The sequence below is a fragment of the Rhinolophus ferrumequinum genome, chromosome 7 (assembly GCF_004115265.2).
Source record: "Rhinolophus ferrumequinum isolate MPI-CBG mRhiFer1 chromosome 7, mRhiFer1_v1.p, whole genome shotgun sequence".
Classification (NCBI taxonomy): Eukaryota; Metazoa; Chordata; class Mammalia; order Chiroptera; family Rhinolophidae; genus Rhinolophus; species Rhinolophus ferrumequinum.
In genome coordinates this window covers 50,127,058-50,146,790 of record NC_046290.1, presented here as the reverse complement: position 1 = coordinate 50,146,790, position 19,733 = coordinate 50,127,058, and the positions used below count along the sequence as shown (strand labels likewise).

Here is a 19,733-nt window from a genome sequence, read left to right as displayed (position 1 = left end):
AAATAAAAACTCATTTTCTTAGCTTAACTGTCAACAAAGTTATATTCTGCTTCTCACTCATTATCTATTTTGTTATAAACTTGTAGAATAAGATCAGAGTTTTTACTATGACGGTAGAAAAAGTCCATCACTGGGCTTCATTTTGTCTCTTCAGCCTTAGCTTTTACTCTCTTTGCCTTGAATTTACAGCCTCGTAGTTCAGTACTGCGTATTAGTCCTCTACATAAAATGTTTTTATCTCATTACCATCTCTTGCTCCTCCTTTAGTCTCTACCTAGAAAATTTTCTCCTTCTCCAGCTCTAAAGTCAAGTTGTTTAAGATTCCTCTGAGATGTCACTCCCTATAAGAAACCCTCCATAACCCTCCTGCTTTCACTGATGCCCTTCCTTTTTATCCCCATAATCCCTTATACGCATACATCTCTATTAATATGGTGTAATTATGTTTGGGACTGCCTTCTTTATCTTTGTATACCCGTTGTTTAACTTCTCGGTAAATGAACAACAACAATTGAATTCCATGCTAGAAAGACATTATATTGTCAATATTTCAGTGCTTAGAACCCCTATTAAGATGCGTTTTTCAATTCTGTATATATGTAAGTCTTCACTTATATTTCTTGGTTTTAGATGGCAGGTTTTGTACTGCATGTCTCCATCAGTGAACTAGAATGATACAGAATTCTTATTTGGAAATTCTATATATTTGTTTTTGACGATTACGTATCCACAATAAAAAATGATTGCTATCTTGTTATTTTGCGTCCCTCCACCCGCCTTCTCCCCCTGTTAAAAAAGGAATTAGTGGTATATCTACTTGCAGTTACTTTCTTAAGATTTTCTAACTTTTTTTTAGAAGTGAACTTATTCTTTAAATACTTTCTTCTTGATATTGGTATTTGGGTTTAATTAATATGAGCAACTTTGGAGAGAAGGATTAAGACACATTTGGGAGAAAACCATCCCATTTTATTTTAAATTTGATTTCTATTTGATTACTTTAAATTTGTTTCTATTTTTACATAATTCTTGCTCTCCCTGCTTTTAAAATTTCTTAATAGCTTAAGAAATAGATTAGCTTCGTTTAAAGTTAGAATTAAAGGGAAATAAATTAATGTATTTTTTTTTTTTTTTGTATTTTAGCCTTGATCCAGAGCAGAAGGAAATGTTAATTGAAGTCATTGAAAAACTTCTGAAGGATAAAAGCACAGTAAGTAGTATCTTTTTATGTCAAAGTAAAATTGTGTTTTATTTACATAGTATAATTTACCATTGTATATTTGATACAATTTTTCTTACTGATTTTAAAATGGTATAAATATTAGTGGAGCGCATTAAAACCCTTGAATAATAAAAATAGCCATATAAAGAGAAGGCTTGCATTTAGAAGTTTAGTTTGTTACATGTTTCTTCATCAGAGTCTGAAGAAGAGTAAGTTGGGGGAAACAAATCCTTTCTTTAATGTGTAGTAAAATTTTTGACTGATTTTAGTGCCAAAGTTTTTATTTCAAGCAATGATTTATTAGGATTTTTAAAGGCTGAATCACCTGAGAACAAATAAGTTTTAAAATGAAGTGTTAGGAAGTATGAAAGAGATACTGAAAACTTAGAGGAGTGTCCTTTAGCATTATAAATCTGTTTTTTTAAAAATAAATATTTTCATATGTACAAGACTATTTTATTGGCTGGTAACAATGATCTTACTGGTTAATATCTTTTGGGAATGTACATATTTTCTCTTCTTCCCTTCCCCACTCCCATTCTTTGTTTGTAGTAGTAATGAGATCTAGAAATAGTGATAACCTGTGGGGTCTGTGCACAGACTTCTGGAGGAGCTGGTGTAATGGTATCTTTGATAGAGGCTTCTGTACCCACTTATATGACTCAATTATTGGGGTAAAAGATGCCAGCTCATCTTAGGATGCTATCACCAAGGAGCATGTATTAATATATCCATATATAGCAGCGATCTGATACAGTAGCCACTAGCCCCGTATGGCTATTGTTGCATGGCTTATCATAGGGACTATCATAGAGAATGTTCAGTATGCATTTGAGAGGAATGTATTCTGCTGTTATTGGGTGGAGTGCTTCTATAGATGTCTGTTAGGTACAGTGGTTTATAGTGTTGTTCAAGTCTTCTGTCTCTTTGTTGAACTTCTGCCTGGTGATTTTATCCATTATTGAAAGCAGAGTATTGAAGTCCATTACTATTAATATAGAGCTATTTCTCCTTTTAATTCTGCCAATGTTTACTTCATATATTTAGGAGTTCTGATGTTTGGTGCATATATGTTTATATTTGTTTTATCTTTTTTTTTTGACATTATAAATTCTTCTTCTATCTCTAGTAATGCTTTTTGTTTTAAAGTCTAATTTGTGTGGTATAAGTGAAGCCACTCTAGCTTCTTTTATGGTTGGTGTTTACATGGTACATCTTTTTCCTTGCTTTTACTCTCAACTTGTGGTTATTTTTGAAACTAATGTGTGTCTCCTGTAGACAGAATATAGTTAGATCTTGTTTTTTGATCCAATTTGGCAATATGTGCCTTTGATTAGATGGTTTAATCCATATACATTTAATGTTATTATTGGTATGGTTGAATTTACAGCTGTCATTTTACTTGTTTTTTTGTTTCATGTCTTGTTTCTCATTCTACCTTTATTGCTTCTTTATATTAACTGAATATGTTCTACTAAACATTTTAATTCATTTAATGAATTTTCCATTATATAGTTTTGAAAGTATTGTGTCATACATGAGTTTATACTTGGCGATTTCATTCCTAGGTCATCCAGTAAATTTCTTTTAATCCATAATATAACAGTAATCTTAATTGCATTTTTCCTATAGTGTTTGGTATAATATAGGAGGTAAACAAATATAGATTGGTTCAATAAATGAAGACAGAGACAGAAAATTTAATTCCTTTTTATCTTCTTTATGGCATATTTGTTATCTGCTTCTAGGACCCAGATATGAAATCAATATTATTGATATAGTGGTTAACTATAGTAATAATAAAATAACATTTAGTTTTTCTATGTGCAAGACATTTGCTAAATACTGTGGAGAATATAGTAAGATCTACAAGAAACAGGTCTTTTTTTTTAATGTAACTTACCATGATTTCTGCTATATTATACATTAAAGTAAATTTGTCGCATGGCCTAGGAATGAAATCTCCACATGTAATGTGTGCATGTCTTCCCAAACAAGATACATCACAAGTGAAAAGTACAGCCTTTGTAATTAAACAGAACTGGATTTGTGTCCGAACTTCTTCCACTTAGTACGTAGCTATGTATTAAGCCTTTATAAGTTTAAATTTCCAAACTTGTAGGATTTACATTTCTAATGTATGAAGGTTTTGTTTGTGTTGAATGAGGTTTTGTGTATAAAACCCTCAGCATAGTGCCTGACACTGAAAAAAGGGGTTAATAAATACTCCAAATAAGAAGTAAATACTCAAAAAGGAATGTAAAGGACCATTTCCTTGTAAATTTGGAGTGTCTATTCTTGATTTCCAACCATTTCTTTCTAAAATACAGTAAAAGACATATTGAGTACTTGTTCACAGTAGGTATTTAATATTTGTTATGATTGTGGAATTTGTTACATTCTTGGTGATAGAAATTAGGTGTTTACTACTATTTGTAACGTTTTGCTTCCCAAATGGTGTGTGACATGCTTAATGTTCATAGGTAGGTAGATCTCTTGAGAGCTTTGATGGTCTATCATTTATGAGGCACTCTTTTCCTAAAGTGTTATATAGTATAATTTATGTTTTAAAAATTAAAAAAACACATCTATATTTTTCTATCTAGATTAAACAGCGATAGTTTATACTGACACCTCTAATTCCAGTGTAACAGCACAGGGTTCCTTCTAGCCTCTTACCTTTTCAACTTCTTTCTCCAGCATTAAGAAATGTGACTCCTATTATCCACAAAATATTTACTTACTTGCTCAGTCCCAGAATGCAGAGGAAGTGTTGTTTCAGAATTTGCTAGCATGTACCATTGTCTGGAGTAGTGAGACAGAGACTTACTAAGTTAAATATTGGTTTAGAGTTGCATTTTATCTTTAATCTAATTTTTTGATGCTATTATAAATTGAATTTGCTTTATCATTATATCATTGAACTTTTTGTATTGGTATATAGAAAAGCTATTGATTCTCTTTATGGTAATTTATATCCTGTTTCTTTACTGAATTCTTTTATTGTTTAATTTTGTCCTTCATTCTCCAGGGTTTGTTCTAGAAAATGAATCATATCATCTGTCAATAGAAGTTGTTTTATTTCCTCTTTTACTGTGACTGGTTTTGTTTGTCTAATTATTCTGGCTTGTACCTTGTACCTAGTACAATGTTTAATGATAGTGGAGATGGTGAGCGTCTTTGCCTTGTTTCGATCTACAGGAAATGCCTGTAATGTGTCTGTGTTAAGTAACATGCTGATCCTGAGGATTTTCTCTTTATCTTTGAAATATTATAGTTTTACATGGTATCTCAGAATAACTTGAACTGGGTCAGTTTTTTCCTGGTACCCAGTGAACCTTTTCAAAATGTAGATTCAGAACTTACTTATGGCAAAGTGGTGGGTTTTTTTTTTTTTTTTAATTAAGATTATAGTTTTAAATATTAATTCTGTTTAGTCGTTACTTTTCCTTCAGGGATTTCAATTTTAGGTAAGTTGGACCTTTTTTTGCCTGTCTTAACATTTCAACCACTTTCTTCTAAACCTTTTTACGTCTTTTTTACCTTATTTCCTCTATCTTTGTTCTTTTGCTACTTTTCTTTTATGCCCCTTACTAACTTTTCATTCACCCATTTTCTTCTGGGACACCTTACAATTTAATCGTGATGTCTGATTTTTCCCCCCCTCTGTTTTTTTTCCTGGTTTCAATCAACTCCTGTTTCATTTCTTCCTGATGTCTTTTGTTCTCTCTTTCTGAATTTCTAATTCATGTTTATTTTTCTGATCTTCAAATGCTTCTTTGAGGGTACTTAGTTCATTTTGGAGTGTTGTTTTAGGTTTTTTTTTTGCTTCGTCATTGATTTTTTTGTGGATAATTTTCATTGTTTTGATTTTCATGTTCTGTTTTCAATACTTACAGATTATTTGCGTCTTTAGATTTCTTTGGATAGTGTTGGCATGGTGGTTTGAGTTTGAGATAGTTTGCAAGATTGCTAATAAAAGATCACCCTCTGTCAGAATAGCAAAGTATGTTTTTTTTCAATTCGATGGCTTTTTTTGAGGGGAGGACATCCATAAAAAGGAATGCATTCCCTAAGATTATTTTGATTTTTTTTTTTAGTTGTAGGATCCTAAAGTTTTCCTCTTAAGTTCTTTTTTCTGTCACCTTTCAGTTTCTAAGGGGTTCCTCTTCCTCCACTCTTTTAAAACCATATTTTCCTTGAAACGTCCCCTTTTTAGGATAGACTCATTGAATTCCTTCCCACTACCCCCAGTGAAGTCCCATCCTCATAATCTGCTCTGATCTACCAGGAATCTTTTACAGTATTTTCACATTAGAGTACTCTTTTTTCTTTCTGCTGTTGATTTTAGTTCCTTCTTGTGCCCACCAACTCTTGTTGGTCAGTTTTATCAGATTGTCATAGGCCTTTGTGAAATTTTGTGATACAAACATGAAAGATAACTGTCTGGGATTTAAGACTTAGTTTTCTACTTACATGTAATTTGAAGTTTGGAAATTCTCTGTCTTTTAATTATGCTTAGGACATAGGTATTCATCTTTAGTTTTTCTGGGCTTGGGTTGGAAGATTCAGATTTACCCAGGTAACATCAACTTGTCTACCTAGTATTTAAATGAGTTTTGTTTTGAGAATGTTTTCTTATATATTTTTTCCTTTGTAAGATTATAATCTATTATAGAAAGGTTAAAAATATTCTGATATCTATACAAATATTTATGGATCATTGTTATTACTTTTGCTTGTCACATGTGATACTTTATTGAAGGAAGACAGCTATATTTCATCTCTCCCCCAAATTAATAATGTCAGCATTGATATTTAAAATCAGTAAGAATCCCAAATTATTTTTGTTTAAAAATTTCCCAATTAAATGAACCAGATCTAATTTATTCCCACATTCTGAAAAGGAGTGTGTGTTATCAGCAGGAGTTTCTTGGGATCATTATCATAATGATTACATTGCTATTGCTGCTGATTAATATAAATTTGAAAGGTGTTAATCTAGTTAAAAATTGTTCCTCATTTAACCTCTGTTGATTTTGAGATATTCCTTCTGGTGCTCATTTTAGCCTAAAGGAAGATTTTTCTTACAATTGAGATCTCAAAAAAAAAAAAGTAGTTCTGTAATTCTCATTTTGAGGAAAGGTGGCAATGTATTAAACATATTAAAATATAGTAAAACAGTTTTTCCCTTTTGCTAAAGAAAGACCAGCGTTTGTCATATACACAGTCCTTTTAAAAATAAGTCACTTTGGGTTTAGTATTGTTATGGTAATGTATCTGGAAGAACATTTTAGTGTTACTTAGGTAACTTGTCTGAAGATACCTGTAAATTTTAAAAAGCTATAATAGAAACCTCATAACTACAATCAATGAAATTAAAAGGAAATATTTTATCTATATTCTATCATCTCCAGTCAATGTAAGTTTTCTTTATTTCTTCATTTTATGTTCCTAGATTTACCATTTTCATCCTGTTTTTTCTATGTAACATATCCTAAACACTTCTTTACTACTATGTTTAGTTATAAATTCCTTTTCTAATGTTTAGTTATAAATTCATTTTTTAAATTTGTAGCACTTTCTCTTGTATATCTTTAAAATGTAGAAATCTGTATTGTTGAGCAAAAATTAGGTGTGGACAGTCTTTATTTAGAACACTTCAAAAGCAGGGTGGTATTTATTTTCTTTTCCTATCAGGCTAATTTTAAAGAAAGCCTTTTGATGGCATTTAACTTTCTAATAGGAAACAGAATTTCTTAGGAAAACAAATTCGGTCAATGGCTACTGAAAAACTGAGTTGTTTATATTTTTTAGATGAGAAAGTTTCCTCTCCTTAATTTAGTTACAAAATGATGTTTAATGAGTATATTGGTAGTTCATAGCTAAACTGTGGGGGTAAGACACCATTTTATACGTTATTGATTTAATGTTGGTAAAAGCCTCACTGTTGTGGGCAAAAAAGCACACCTCTGAGTTTGTGCAGATGTTTTGTTGTGATAGATCTATTATCCAGCTATTAGAAGATAAATGACTGATCTTTCCCATTTTCCATACCTCAAGAAAATTGAAATAAGAAGAGGAATATCATTTGGGCTGTATGATTAGGGCAGGTTGGATGGCCATTAATTTAAGAGGAGAAAATCTCGGCAGCATTGGCCAACTTATACCATATTATCAATCAAACCTTGATGCACTTCTTGTGATGACCCAGCACTCTCAGGTTTTTGCAACGTTAATTAGAATTCATGACAAAATAGATGCAAGGAAACGTTTTGTACCCTTCATAATTTTATAGAAAATTTATTGTTATTAAAGGAACCATTTGCTTAGTGTGATTTTTTTCATTACCGGCTTGTCAACTAGCATAGATAATCTGGAGAAAATATGAACTCCATAGATGGGGTGTCACTTTTGTTGATGGTTCATGTAGTTTACCTTGGAGCACAGCTAATGGCTGAAGTTCATAGCAACAGCACAGAAAAACGTGGCAACCAAGGGAAGATAAATGAACCATGTTTATTGCTTTAATATAAAAAATACATAAATGGAAAACTGCATTTGAATTTGATGAGCTCATTGCTAGTTTTGCTGGAGTGATTTATTTTTCTCCTTATTTAAAAAGCTACTATTGACACAGTGAGATGGAAATTAACTGTCTGTTTTTGGGAAACCAATATTTTGTTTTTAAAATCTGAGAAGATCATTTTATTTTAATTTTGGGAGTTTTATTGAATATTGAATATTTACTAGACCCAAATTATCAATTCTTTTGGCAATGTTTAGCCTAGGATCAGTTTGTTAAAACTATACAATGAAATTTCTAAAACAGTTTTATTTTGTAAGGGTACTTTCTTTATTTTATATCCTTCCTAATTATTTTTGGGTTTCCTTAAACTTTATTGGTACTTAAGTAACTGTTTTTTTTTATGCTCTTTGTTAGCACTTTAGAATTACATTGTATCTATAGCTCTTGATTTAAAATATGTATAATATGGTGAGGTAGCTGATTTTTAAAAATTGTTTGCTGTCTATGAAACACTTTGAAAATAAGACTCTCTAAGAGGCTTAGACAAAATAACGTGATTTTACATAGTATTTTTTAAATTTAAACTTTGTTGAATTACTATTTCACTTCCATGGGTTATTTTATTCTACGTGGTATAACTCACTTTTGTACTTGAACACTCTTTACCAATTGATATATTAATATGATTGACATATATAAAATATATACACGTATTGATATATTTCACAAATAGTTATTCTATAGTTTGATGTCATAAACTTAGTTGGTTTAAGAGCTTTTTAAGTTATACTAATTCTGTCCTTTTAGAAATATGATTATCATAGAATATAATTTTTGAAGAGTGATTTTATGCAGAAGATACCAAAATATGGAGTTGAAAATACGAACTTCCTTTACATATCAGTAGCAAATAGAAAATTATACGTATAATACATTTTTATTTAGTTCACAGAAATAATCAATTCTTTGCTTTTTCAGTTGAGGTACATACATGCTGGGACCAGCAGGCACCAGTACATGGGCAGGGCTGGAGTCAATAAATGCAGCTTCACGTTTATACTGATTGGTAATTCATAAAATCCCCACAGGACAGAAAACTTGTTTAGCATAATAGCAGGTCTATATTCTGAGCTGTTTTCTTTCAATTGTATTGTTGGTTGCATATTAATAAACTAAATGTCAGCCAAGTAGAGGGACAAACACTAAAAATATGAATATCATTGTATCTAATATTTTTCAAAAAGTACCATTTCAATAAGTTATATTTCTATGTAATTGCTTATTTTAAGTCATTGGGGAAATTTTAGACACTGAAATGAAGATCCCTAGTGTTCAGAAACAATATGATATTAATTTATTTTTTCAAAACTGTATTATATTGTTTGCTAACTGTACGTATATCAGTGATACATATATAGAAGTATTTGTATAATACATATTTTTGCTTAGTTTGTATCTTTATACCAAAGAAATTTTAATTTCACCACTTTGCAAAAGCTCGATAATTCCAAAAACAGCATTTATGATTCATTAATTGGTCATAGGGAAAGCTGCCTTTTGTAGGTAATATTTCAATTTATACACATTGTTATGTAAGTGATAAAAATGTACTACAATTTTAGCTTGTGTGTTTTCTTTGTAAATATATTTTATTGGTAAAAATTAACAAGTGAATTAAAATGGGTAGGATTTTAAAGTGTTTTTGTACCAGTTTTGTTCCTCACACACATTTTAAGATAAATTCATCGTGAATTACTGTCATTCTCCTTTTAAACTGACATGATGTGGTCCTCGTTATTGTCTTCATTCTTTTTCTCAGTGTTGTCATGTATTAAATGATGAATCTTCAGATTAGAATATAGGTTAGCTTTAAAAATGAAAAATGTGCATGATGAGTATGCTTAATCCATGTATGAACAACTTATTGAAATTTTACCTGATGAAGTAAAATTTTCACAATTTCTAACACTAATACTTCCAATTCTAATACATCAGAAAAATATTAACTTTGTAGACATGTTATCACTATTAAAATTATTCTTTGAGGGAGAGATACCTTAAAATTTATTTCTTCTTTAAACACATAATACTTTATTAACTAAATGACTGAATACTTTAAATATTGTCATAATCCTGATTGCACCTCTGTAATACCTGAGTAGAATCTTTGATGGTGGGAAAACTTTTTTTTTTTTTTTTAATGAGTTACTATTTCTTTCTTTTCTAGCTGGTAGCTGGCAGTGTTGTGATGGCTTTTGAAGAAGTCTGCCCGGATAGAATAGATCTGATTCACAAGAATTACCGCAAGCTCTGCAATTTGCTGGTTGACGTAGAAGAGTGGGGGCAGGTTGTCATCATCCACATGCTAACGCGGTACGCCCGGACACAGTTCGTCAGTCCTTGGAAAGAGGCAAGTTTTGCATGATCTTCTGTTTTAAAATATATTTCTACTTTAAGAAAATGGCTGAGCTTTGGAAAAAAAGTGCACAGAAAATTAAGAGTAGTAAAATACAGAAGTCTGCGTATATAAGGAGGTCTCATTTATCTCATTCTTTTGGAAAACCAGAAATCAATATAAATGCAAGGATAATTGTTCATTGTTTTGGCACTGATTAATACATACTTAATGGCATAGTATATAAGCTTTTAGTGTGATACTTGGCCAGAGGCCCCTGTGAGGAGCCACAGCATGATACAGTGTTTGCAGTGATACTGCCAAATCATGGATTTTTTGTTTTTCGGTAATTACTTTCTACTTCATCTAGTCCCAAATGTTCGAGGGACTTAAAAAATAGATGATGTGATTCTAACACATGTGAATTTATACTTAAGATAATTTCTTGCCTTTATAGATAAATACTGTTGAACTTGTAAACTACTTTTTCCTATATTTCTAAAATATACTTGTTTTTCTTTCTTTTTGTTTTTTACTTAGGCTGATAGAATTTTAGTAAAAATAATTAAAGATACTTTAAAGTATTTTGTTTTCTTTCTGCAGATTAACAGAGGCATACCTTATTTTCACTATATTAACAATTAAAAAAAATTTAACATAATTTGTAATAGAGATCTCTCAGTGTATATATATTTAAAATTTAAGTATAAGTTTTAAACTTGTTTAAAGAAAAGAAATCGTTAAATATTACAAGAATGGCACATTCATTCTTATTTTGTGATACTTCTTTTATGTCTTTTTTGAAAGCAGTATTACAGATTTTTAAAAATCAGCTGTATAAAAGTAAAACATCAAAAATCCCCGAATTATGTTTTAGGGGTTTGTACACAAACTTATGAATAGGACTTGAATGCTCAGAAACTTATGACTAGACCTTGAGTGCTCAGTACATCTTATTTTTGTTGATTAGAAATACATAATAAAGTGAGAGAAAAATGTACATAAAATGGAAAAATGTTCATAGTACCTGCTTTAGACGACATGTCAAGCTTTCAGATGTGTAAGAAGTTTAAATGTTTAGCGTTTATCAATGTTTTCTACAATGACTTAGTATTGTTAGTATTAAAAAGTATTTTAAAATTTTAAAAATATTTCTTTATCCACAAGATGATTTGTAATATTTACTCCATCTTAATATTTAAAAAGTGTTTAGGGGGCTGGCCGGGTGGCTCATACTCCTAACTAGAGGTTAGAGCTCCATGCTCCTAACTCCTAAGGCTGCCGGTTCGATTCCCACATGGGCCAGTGGGCTCTCAACCACAAGGTTGCCAGTTCAATTCCTCGAGTCCCGCAAGGGATGGTGGGCTCCGCCCCCTGCAACTAAGATTGAACACGGCACCTTGAGCTGAGCTGCCGCTGAGCTCCTGGATGGCTCAGTTGGTTGGAGCAGGTCCTCTCAACCACAAGGTTGCCGGTTTCAACTCCCGCAAGGGATGGTGGGCTGTGCCCCCTGCAACTAGCAACGGCAACTGGACCTGGAGCTGAGCTGCGCCCTCCACCACTAAGATTGAAAGGACAACAACTTAACTTGGAAAAAAGTCCTGGAAGTACACACTGTTCCCCAATAAAGTCCTGTTCCCCTTCCCCAATAAAATCTTTAAAAAACAAAAGTGTTTAGGCTATTCTACTTAAAACTTGAAGTATTTTTTGAATTATTCATATATAAAAGTCACATAGGGCTCTTAAATTGATGAAATTTTACTATCCATCTGTGCTTTTATTTTATGAAATTAATTTTATTTATCATTGAGTAAAGTAAACTTTTGATGGCACTTTTGCTTGTAAGCAACATGTCCATGCTGCAAATTCTTGGCTCTTTCATGTAAATGGTAACTTTGACAAGAGATTTTCGTTGCTAATTACCAGTAGCTAGTTGTTTGATTTCAGCTAGTTCCTTTCCAGAATGCTATTCAGATATTTTTTTTTCCTCTTGTGTAATGTTATAGGTAATTTTGCCTTAGTGGGTAGTTATTTTTTAATTTTACTTTCGTATCACCATCAGATTATTTTCAGTAGCTATAAGCAAATGATCCTTTGCTTTGTCATTATGTAGAAATTGGAATTAAAACATACACTTTCTTTACCATGTCTTGTAAAAATATGTAACGAACTTTAAAATCTATTTTTTTGCAGTTTGTCTCTTTGTGTTTCTGTTCCTTGAATTTTGTCTCATTTTAGCTAAAATTCATGTTTAAAGCTATTTTCAAAACAAAGAATTTAGGTTCTACACTACAATATCTATTTAATCTTTTGATAGATATTAATAATTTGAAAAATTGGAGCTACATGCATTCTTTATTTGCACATGTTAACTCAGTGGACATTAATCATTACAAACATGAGATGAAGTCTGGTCATTGTCCTGGTACACTGGAATTGAGGAAAATAGTTTGCTAGCTTTGCTACTTCCTTGCAATTTGACTTGGGCATTATTGTAAATTATGTGGTTAATAGATTAATTCAGTAGTTTTCAAGTGTGCGCCTCCGCCCTCAGGATGTTGTAGCATTGCCACTGGCACAGCCAATGGGGACGAACGCTGGTGCTCTAGACTGCAGCCAGCTGGGTTCGTGCCACTGTTTCAAACAAAGCTGACTTCACCTTTGCCTGCCTTTCATATATGCAGCTTTGCATATGATTTACTTTGAGAAAGAGTCTGGCTTGTAGAAAAAAGAAAAGAAAAAAACCCCACTAAAATGGAAGGTTTGTAAGGGTTTCTCTAACTATAATCATATGTATTTTTTAAGAAGTTATAGATGGAATGCAAGCACATAGTGAAATAAAAATATAAGTTTTTTCATAACATCTTAGTAGACTCCTTAGAGGCAATTACTGACAACGATTTAATTTTAGTTATTGTGGTGGTTATAAATTTTACTGTGGATAACACATTTCGCTTTATTTATTAATTTAAAATGATGTCTGTTGACTCCAGAATAATCATGATAATACGCTGTGTCTCTTTGTATACATACATGTTTTGTTCAGTACCAGAGGGAAAGATTTGAAAGAGTCATCCTTTACTGTAGAATTAAAAGTACAAGATTGTCAAAGATGTTAGACTTTTAGTACAAATCCATTTTATAAAATTAAAGTTCAAGTGGATTATCATCGTTTAGACCATGACTGTGCTCAATTTTTTACTTAACCCATCTCAGACTTAACTGTGGCTAGTTATAATTCTGTTTTACAGAGAAACTTTTGAGTGAGCAAAACTTGTAATTTTGGAGACTTTTTGGCCTAGACTTTAATTTGCATCCAGTATTTTAGAACTGCACATGGTAATTTTAACTTTAAAAGTTGGCAAATTGAATCATAAAGCAACGTTCGACCATATCTGGAAGAGACTGAGAAGTATTTGGCATTTATATGTGCTTTCTTTTTTCACATCTCATGTTGTAAAAAGCATACCAGGTACTAAAGAACTGTTTAAGAGTGTTATATTAGAAAGATAAAGTGGAACAGTACTCTAACAGAGTAAGTCCTGGTGTTGCTATCTTTTTTTATCCTTTACCATCAATACTTGAATGTGTTTCTTTCATGGAATCAGCAGAATAGAAGGGTTCATTACATACTCTCCCATCCCCTCATAGCAGGCAGAAGTCACTTGCATAAGTGCTATATGAACACCACTTTATGATATATAAAGAATTATTTATGTTCTTTAAAATTTTTTTTATTGGGCAATATTGGGGAACCATGTGTTTCTCTAGGACCCGTCAGCTCCAAGTTGTCCTTCAATCTACTTGTGGAGGGCGCCGCTCAGCTCCAAGTCCAGTCACCGTTTTCAATCTTTAGTTGCAGGGGGCACAGCCCACCATCCCATGTGGGAATTGAACCAGCAACCTTGTTGTTGAGAGCCTGCGCTCTAACCAACTGAGCCATCCAGCCACCACTCTGGAAGTTCGGCTGCAGTTCGTTGTCTTCAATCTAGTTGTGGAGGGCACAGCTCACTGGCCCATGTGAGAATCGAACCAGCAACCCTATTGTTCAGAGCTTGTGCTCTAAACAACTGAGCCATCTGGCCAACCCAAGAGCCAGATGAAGTGAAAGAATTTGCAAGTGAGAAAACTGTCACTAAAATAGTATATTGACTTAAAAGTGGTATAAAATAAAAAAGTGCCTAAAAATATACCAAATTCATTAGAATCAAGGTTTCTTTCTCAAGTACTAAGAAAAAATGTGAAAAATAATATTGTTGATAGTTTATATTTAGCAATTTAATATTTTGCTATACTTTCTTATGTAGTAATTTATTTGAGACAGGCAGTGGTAATTACTATACCCATTTTATAGATGAAAAAACTGAGGCATATAGATTTTGATGTCTCACCAAAGATAATGCTTCTAAAAGGTGGAGGCAGAAATATAAACAGAATAATCTGATGCCTAGATCAACATTCATCCCTTTATATTCTATTATCTCATGACTTTTAAATTAAAACACCTTTTTGCTTTAATAAATTTCTGTTTGTTTGCTTATTCTGTTTAGTTAAAACTAATTTTGAAGCCCCTCCCATCTATAGTGTTCAGACATTGCAATTAGCTAATAACCATAATTAAATTTGCTTTTCACAAAGAAAGATCATGTTTCTCATTGAATTCTTTAAAACATTTGTTTGTGTTTATAGTCTTGAAGGGTAGCAAAATTGTTTTTTGAGGAATTGAAAATTAGAAATACTTTTTGAGATAAGCTGATGTACATGCTTTTGTCAATAAGTTCTCAAATGAACACATCATATACAAACAAGCTTCTTCAGGGGCAGAAGAGATTTTTAATTTAGTTTATTTGCATCATTATAGATCAGTATTGAGGCTGTTTATATGTAAATGTATGATTTGAAGAACAATTAAGTGTTGACAAAGTAGATTGCAGTCATATCAATTGCAGTGCATTTTACATAATTTTTCTAACTGACATCTTTGATGATAAATAGTGGATGCCAAGTCAAAGGCGATTATACAGTGCACTAGGAATTCATGGGGCTGTCAGGGAGAAGACCAATTGACTTTAAATTTACATATTAATGAGAAGATTTGTTAAGAGAGTGCTTGACTATAGAAAATAACAGCGTATTTATAGGGCACGACATTTTATAAATAAAGCTGATGCAGGAAAATGGAAATTAAACCTTTTAGGTTAATAAATTCAAGAGACTGCTAAAATGCATATTTGCATTTTTATTCTCTTATATTTACCTTATTCTTTGCTGTCCACGTGGGTTTTTTTTTTTATTCTAGGTCAAGTTTGTATAATTTTCAAGCATATAAAATTACTTAAATATTTCTTTGTGTCATTCAAGTCTATTATGGGAGAATGCTTGAAGCATAAATGTAAATCTCTAAGACTAACGTTGCTTTTAGAAGTAATGGATTTTAAAATATGTTATAAAACACCAAGTAAACTTTAAGAGTGAGTAAAAAAAAAACCTAAAAAACCCTATGGCATTAATTACAAACTGAAATAAAACTCTGGCACTAGGGCCTAACAGGAATGTTTTTAATTTTATTAATCTAGGTCTTTAAAGTTGAACTTTGTCAAGGAGATGACAGTTTTGCCAGAATTATCAAAATGCTTTAGGAATTTGGAACTTAAATCCCTCCATATTCACAGTTCTTTTTGCATATGAATCCAGGTAATAGAATTCTAGAGGGAGTATATATGCTATTTTGATGTTTGTAGTGATAAATCTACTTTTATCTCTCTCAGTATATCTGTGATTCAATTATAAAACCTTACATAGGTGTAAGAAGGTTCCAAGTTTAGAATTTTGTTTAGGTATTTTAAAGATTTTCTTAAGTTTTTCAGGAGTAGCTATAAAATACAAATGCATCAGCATACAGAATTCATATACTGTACATAGTTCTTGATTAGCGATTTTCTAAAAAATAAAAAGGTACTTTGGGGTGACCGGATGTCTCAGTTGGTTAGAGCACGAGCTCTGAGCAACAGTGTTGCCAGTTCAATTCCCACATGGGCCAGTGAGCTGCCCCCCCCCCCCGAACCCCCCACAACTAGATTGAAAACGGCGACTGGACTTGGACCTGAGCTGCACCTTTCACAACTAAGATTGAAGGAAAACAACTTGACTTGGATCTGATGGGTCCTGGGAAAAACACACTGTTCCCCAATAAAGTCCTGGAAATACACACTGTTCCCCTTTCCCAAGAAAATCTTAAAAAAAAAAAAAGTTCTTTGGGAAAGGGTTCAAAGCTCCACATTAAGGTTCTGTCTTAGAGGATCTAAGCATTAGAGATTATTTTTTATTGAACTTTAATTTTCTTTGTGAGGTAAATTTTGTATTTGTGTCTTACTAATGGACTGGTTTGAATCTTTTTATGTGAAATTAAAAAAATAATGAGGGGTTGTGGTAGAATTCATACTTTACAATTAAAAAGTTTGATGAAGGAAGGGTTCAGTAGGCAGTTTCATGGGAAACTTTGGGCCGTGTGCTGGTATTGAAATGAAGTCTTACCTTCATCCATTGTTTATGAAGCATTCATCTTAAAGATTTGTTATACTTTTTGTTGGTAATTTATTTTTGATTGGAATTTTTGTTTTAACTCATGAAGTTTCTTGTAAAAAAAGTACTTTAAATTTTATCTAAGTAACATGTACCTGGTTAAAAGAAAGAAGTTAAATAATGCTACACGGCTTATAAAAAGCATTTTCTTCTGCTACCCTTCCCCATACCTGAATTAGCTACCTCAAGTTCTTTTAAGTTTTTGTGTATATGTGTGTGTTTAACTTTCTTCATTTCTAAGTAAGACACATAGTATTGCTATTTCTTCATTTATCAATTTTAAACATTATATATTGACTTGCTTATTATAGAAAAGGAGAGTTTGGCATTCTTGTAATATATTACCTTATGCTTCCACTTTCCCTATTCCATCTTTGCAATATAATTTATTATTTATTATTATGGAGCTACCTAATTTGATATTTCTGTTACATATAGATTTCTGCTACATATATATTTTCTGTTACATATAGATGAACAATAGTTCTAACTAGTATAGTTGTCAAATATATCAGTCTTCCAGGAGACATGCTCTTGGAGGCTGTACTACTCTCCTTTTCTAATCTGATTGCTTACTAGGCTTACTTACTACACAGCTGTTATTCTGGAACTTAATTTCTTCTCTGTGTTAAGTCTCCTATATCTTAGGCCTTCCTTTCTATAGTGTCTTCATCTTATTTGGTCTTACTGGTTTTGATGGAGTACAGCCTCCATATCTTAAGAATGGGTAGATGAGCGATACTTTCAGTGTCACTGTCACACTTGATTGATATTTTGTCTGGGCTCTTTGATCAGTACTCTCTTAGGTATTATGTGTTTGAAATGTTTTGTTGCTTTTATACTTGACATCTTGGCTGGGTATAATACTGTTGGGTCATACCTTTTTTCCTTCTTCTGAGAGCTCTGTAGCTATGTCCTTTGCAGGTAACTTGATTTTTTTTTGTTTATATCCTTAAATTTGTTTTTTTTTTTTTTTTAACCTTTGAAAATTAGTGAGGTTGTATCTCAGTGTGGATCATTCTGTATGTCCTGCATATTCACTTCTTTCTTTATTTTAGGGAAATTTTTTTCTTTGATGCTCAAGTTTTTTTTTTGTTTTTTTTTTCTTGCTCCATATGTCAGTTACATGCTTCAGGAATACCAGTTATTCTATTTTGTAGTTTTTGTCTACTCTGTGTCACCTTTTTAAAAAATGCTTTAATTTTTGTCTTTTTGTTTGCATTCATATTATCTCAAGTCTTTTTTGTCAGTAATTTCATTTTAAATGATCTAATCTGTTCTTTACAGTTTTTATTAATTTGGTGACAGTGCATTGGTCTTTAATTTATTTCCTCTGGTTTCAATCGTATATTTCCTTTATTCTTTAGTTTTATCATTTCATCTTTGAACTTATTTTTTTGAGTAATATCATGTTCTGAGTAATATCTTGGAGAATTTACTTTTGTTATCTAGGGGATTTTTTTTTCCAGAGTGATTTTATGTTTTTTTGTTTGTTTGTTTTTTGTCTTTTTCCTGTTTTTTGTCCCCTTTTGTACTGTGAATAGGTTATGTAGTTATTATGCCCTCTTCATATTGCAAATATTTGGGAAGCTTTGGTACATTTTATTTGTTCTGATATAGTGTGACTTCTTAATTCCCTCCCACCACACCTAAAGGCAGTTGGTTTTTTTCCTCTTAGTTTCCATTTGAGATGTGGGTATTTTATGCCTTATTCTTTATGTTTCAGTAGTTTTAGGACATTTGGGGAGAGGAGTACTTTGTGGGATAATAAATTTAGTCTCAGCAGAGATTGAAGCCTTTTATTTAGAAAACTTGAGCACTTTTTCTGGAATTTTCTTAAATGCCCTACATTAGTATTCCTGTCACCTAGTGTATTTCTATGGAAAACTATTCTTGACCTTTAAATTGTTCTTCTTTATTCTTGTTTAATCCAGGAACTGCATCGTACAATATAGTAGCTGTGGGCCACATGTGACTATTTAAATTTAAATTAACTAAAATTGCACTAGCCACATTTCAAGTACTCATCAGTGACATGTGGCTCATGACTACTGTTGGATGTGGCTGATATACAATGTTTCTTTTTTCACAAAAGTTTCTATTGGACAATGTTGCCCCAGAGTCTTTCCTTCTTTCAGAGAGAAGCAGTGTTGTTGTTTACTTTCCCACCTGCTTTTCCTCACTGCCTGTTTCCACTGTTTTCTTCTATATATTTTCTTCTATATAGATTTTGGGAGGAGAAGATGATTAATGAGCATTCTCAAGAAGTGAAATTTGTTTTTCTAGAATCTTCTGTTTTTTAGAAAAACTTTTTAAATGTTTGTGCCATTAGAATGTGACTCTTGTTTCATTATTATTGACTTGTTAATTTTAATTTTTGAATTTTCCTCATTTTTGTTTTATATTCAAGAAATAGATTCTGTTCTCGCTCTTTATTTCACCATCTACCTAGAAGCCCCAAAATGTTCTCATTATTAAAAACGTATTTTATGACTTTCAATAAATGAATTTTATCAGGAGAGACTTAAGAGCTTAAGAAGTTAAGAAATGTGATCCATTTTTCTGCCCTTCCTGATGTCTGTCCTCAGCATTTTGTTTTTCCCTGCTATGCTTTTTATCCTCTAATTCTCCCATGGATATTTTCTCTTGACTATAAAGTCCATTTGTTTCCTTATATTTTTCCCTGTGTTAGTCTTATTACTATAGCATAAAAGAGTAGATATGGTTATGTTGAATTTTGGTCTTCTGGCAAGTCAGTTATTTACATTTTTAATTTTGTGATTTTGTTGCTTGTGAGTTTTCTGTATTCATCTCAGAAAAGATTATGATTCTGTATTATCTAATAATGTGGTAATTTGAGCATGGAATTTTATTCTATTCTGTTACCCATTTACCTGTATCTATACAGACTTTAAATTTCTGATACATATCTTCAACTTACTACAGTCTTCCTAAAAGTTGCAAGACTTCTACAGAGTCTAGAGTTCCAAAGTAGTTATATCAGA

At 31.8% G+C, this 19,733-nt stretch overlaps 1 protein-coding gene across 1 annotated transcript in view; it reads left to right on the top strand.

The window, feature by feature from the left end:
- AP3B1 (adaptor related protein complex 3 subunit beta 1) overlaps positions 1–19,733 on the top strand; it is a 219,240-nt gene that overhangs the window by 55,102 nt on the left and 144,405 nt on the right. The window contains exons 6-7 of the mRNA XM_033110712.1: positions 1,144–1,210; positions 9,979–10,161. Coding sequence (XP_032966603.1) covers positions 1,144–1,210; positions 9,979–10,161 — 250 coding nt within the window. The remainder of the gene's footprint in view (positions 1–1,143; positions 1,211–9,978; positions 10,162–19,733) is intronic.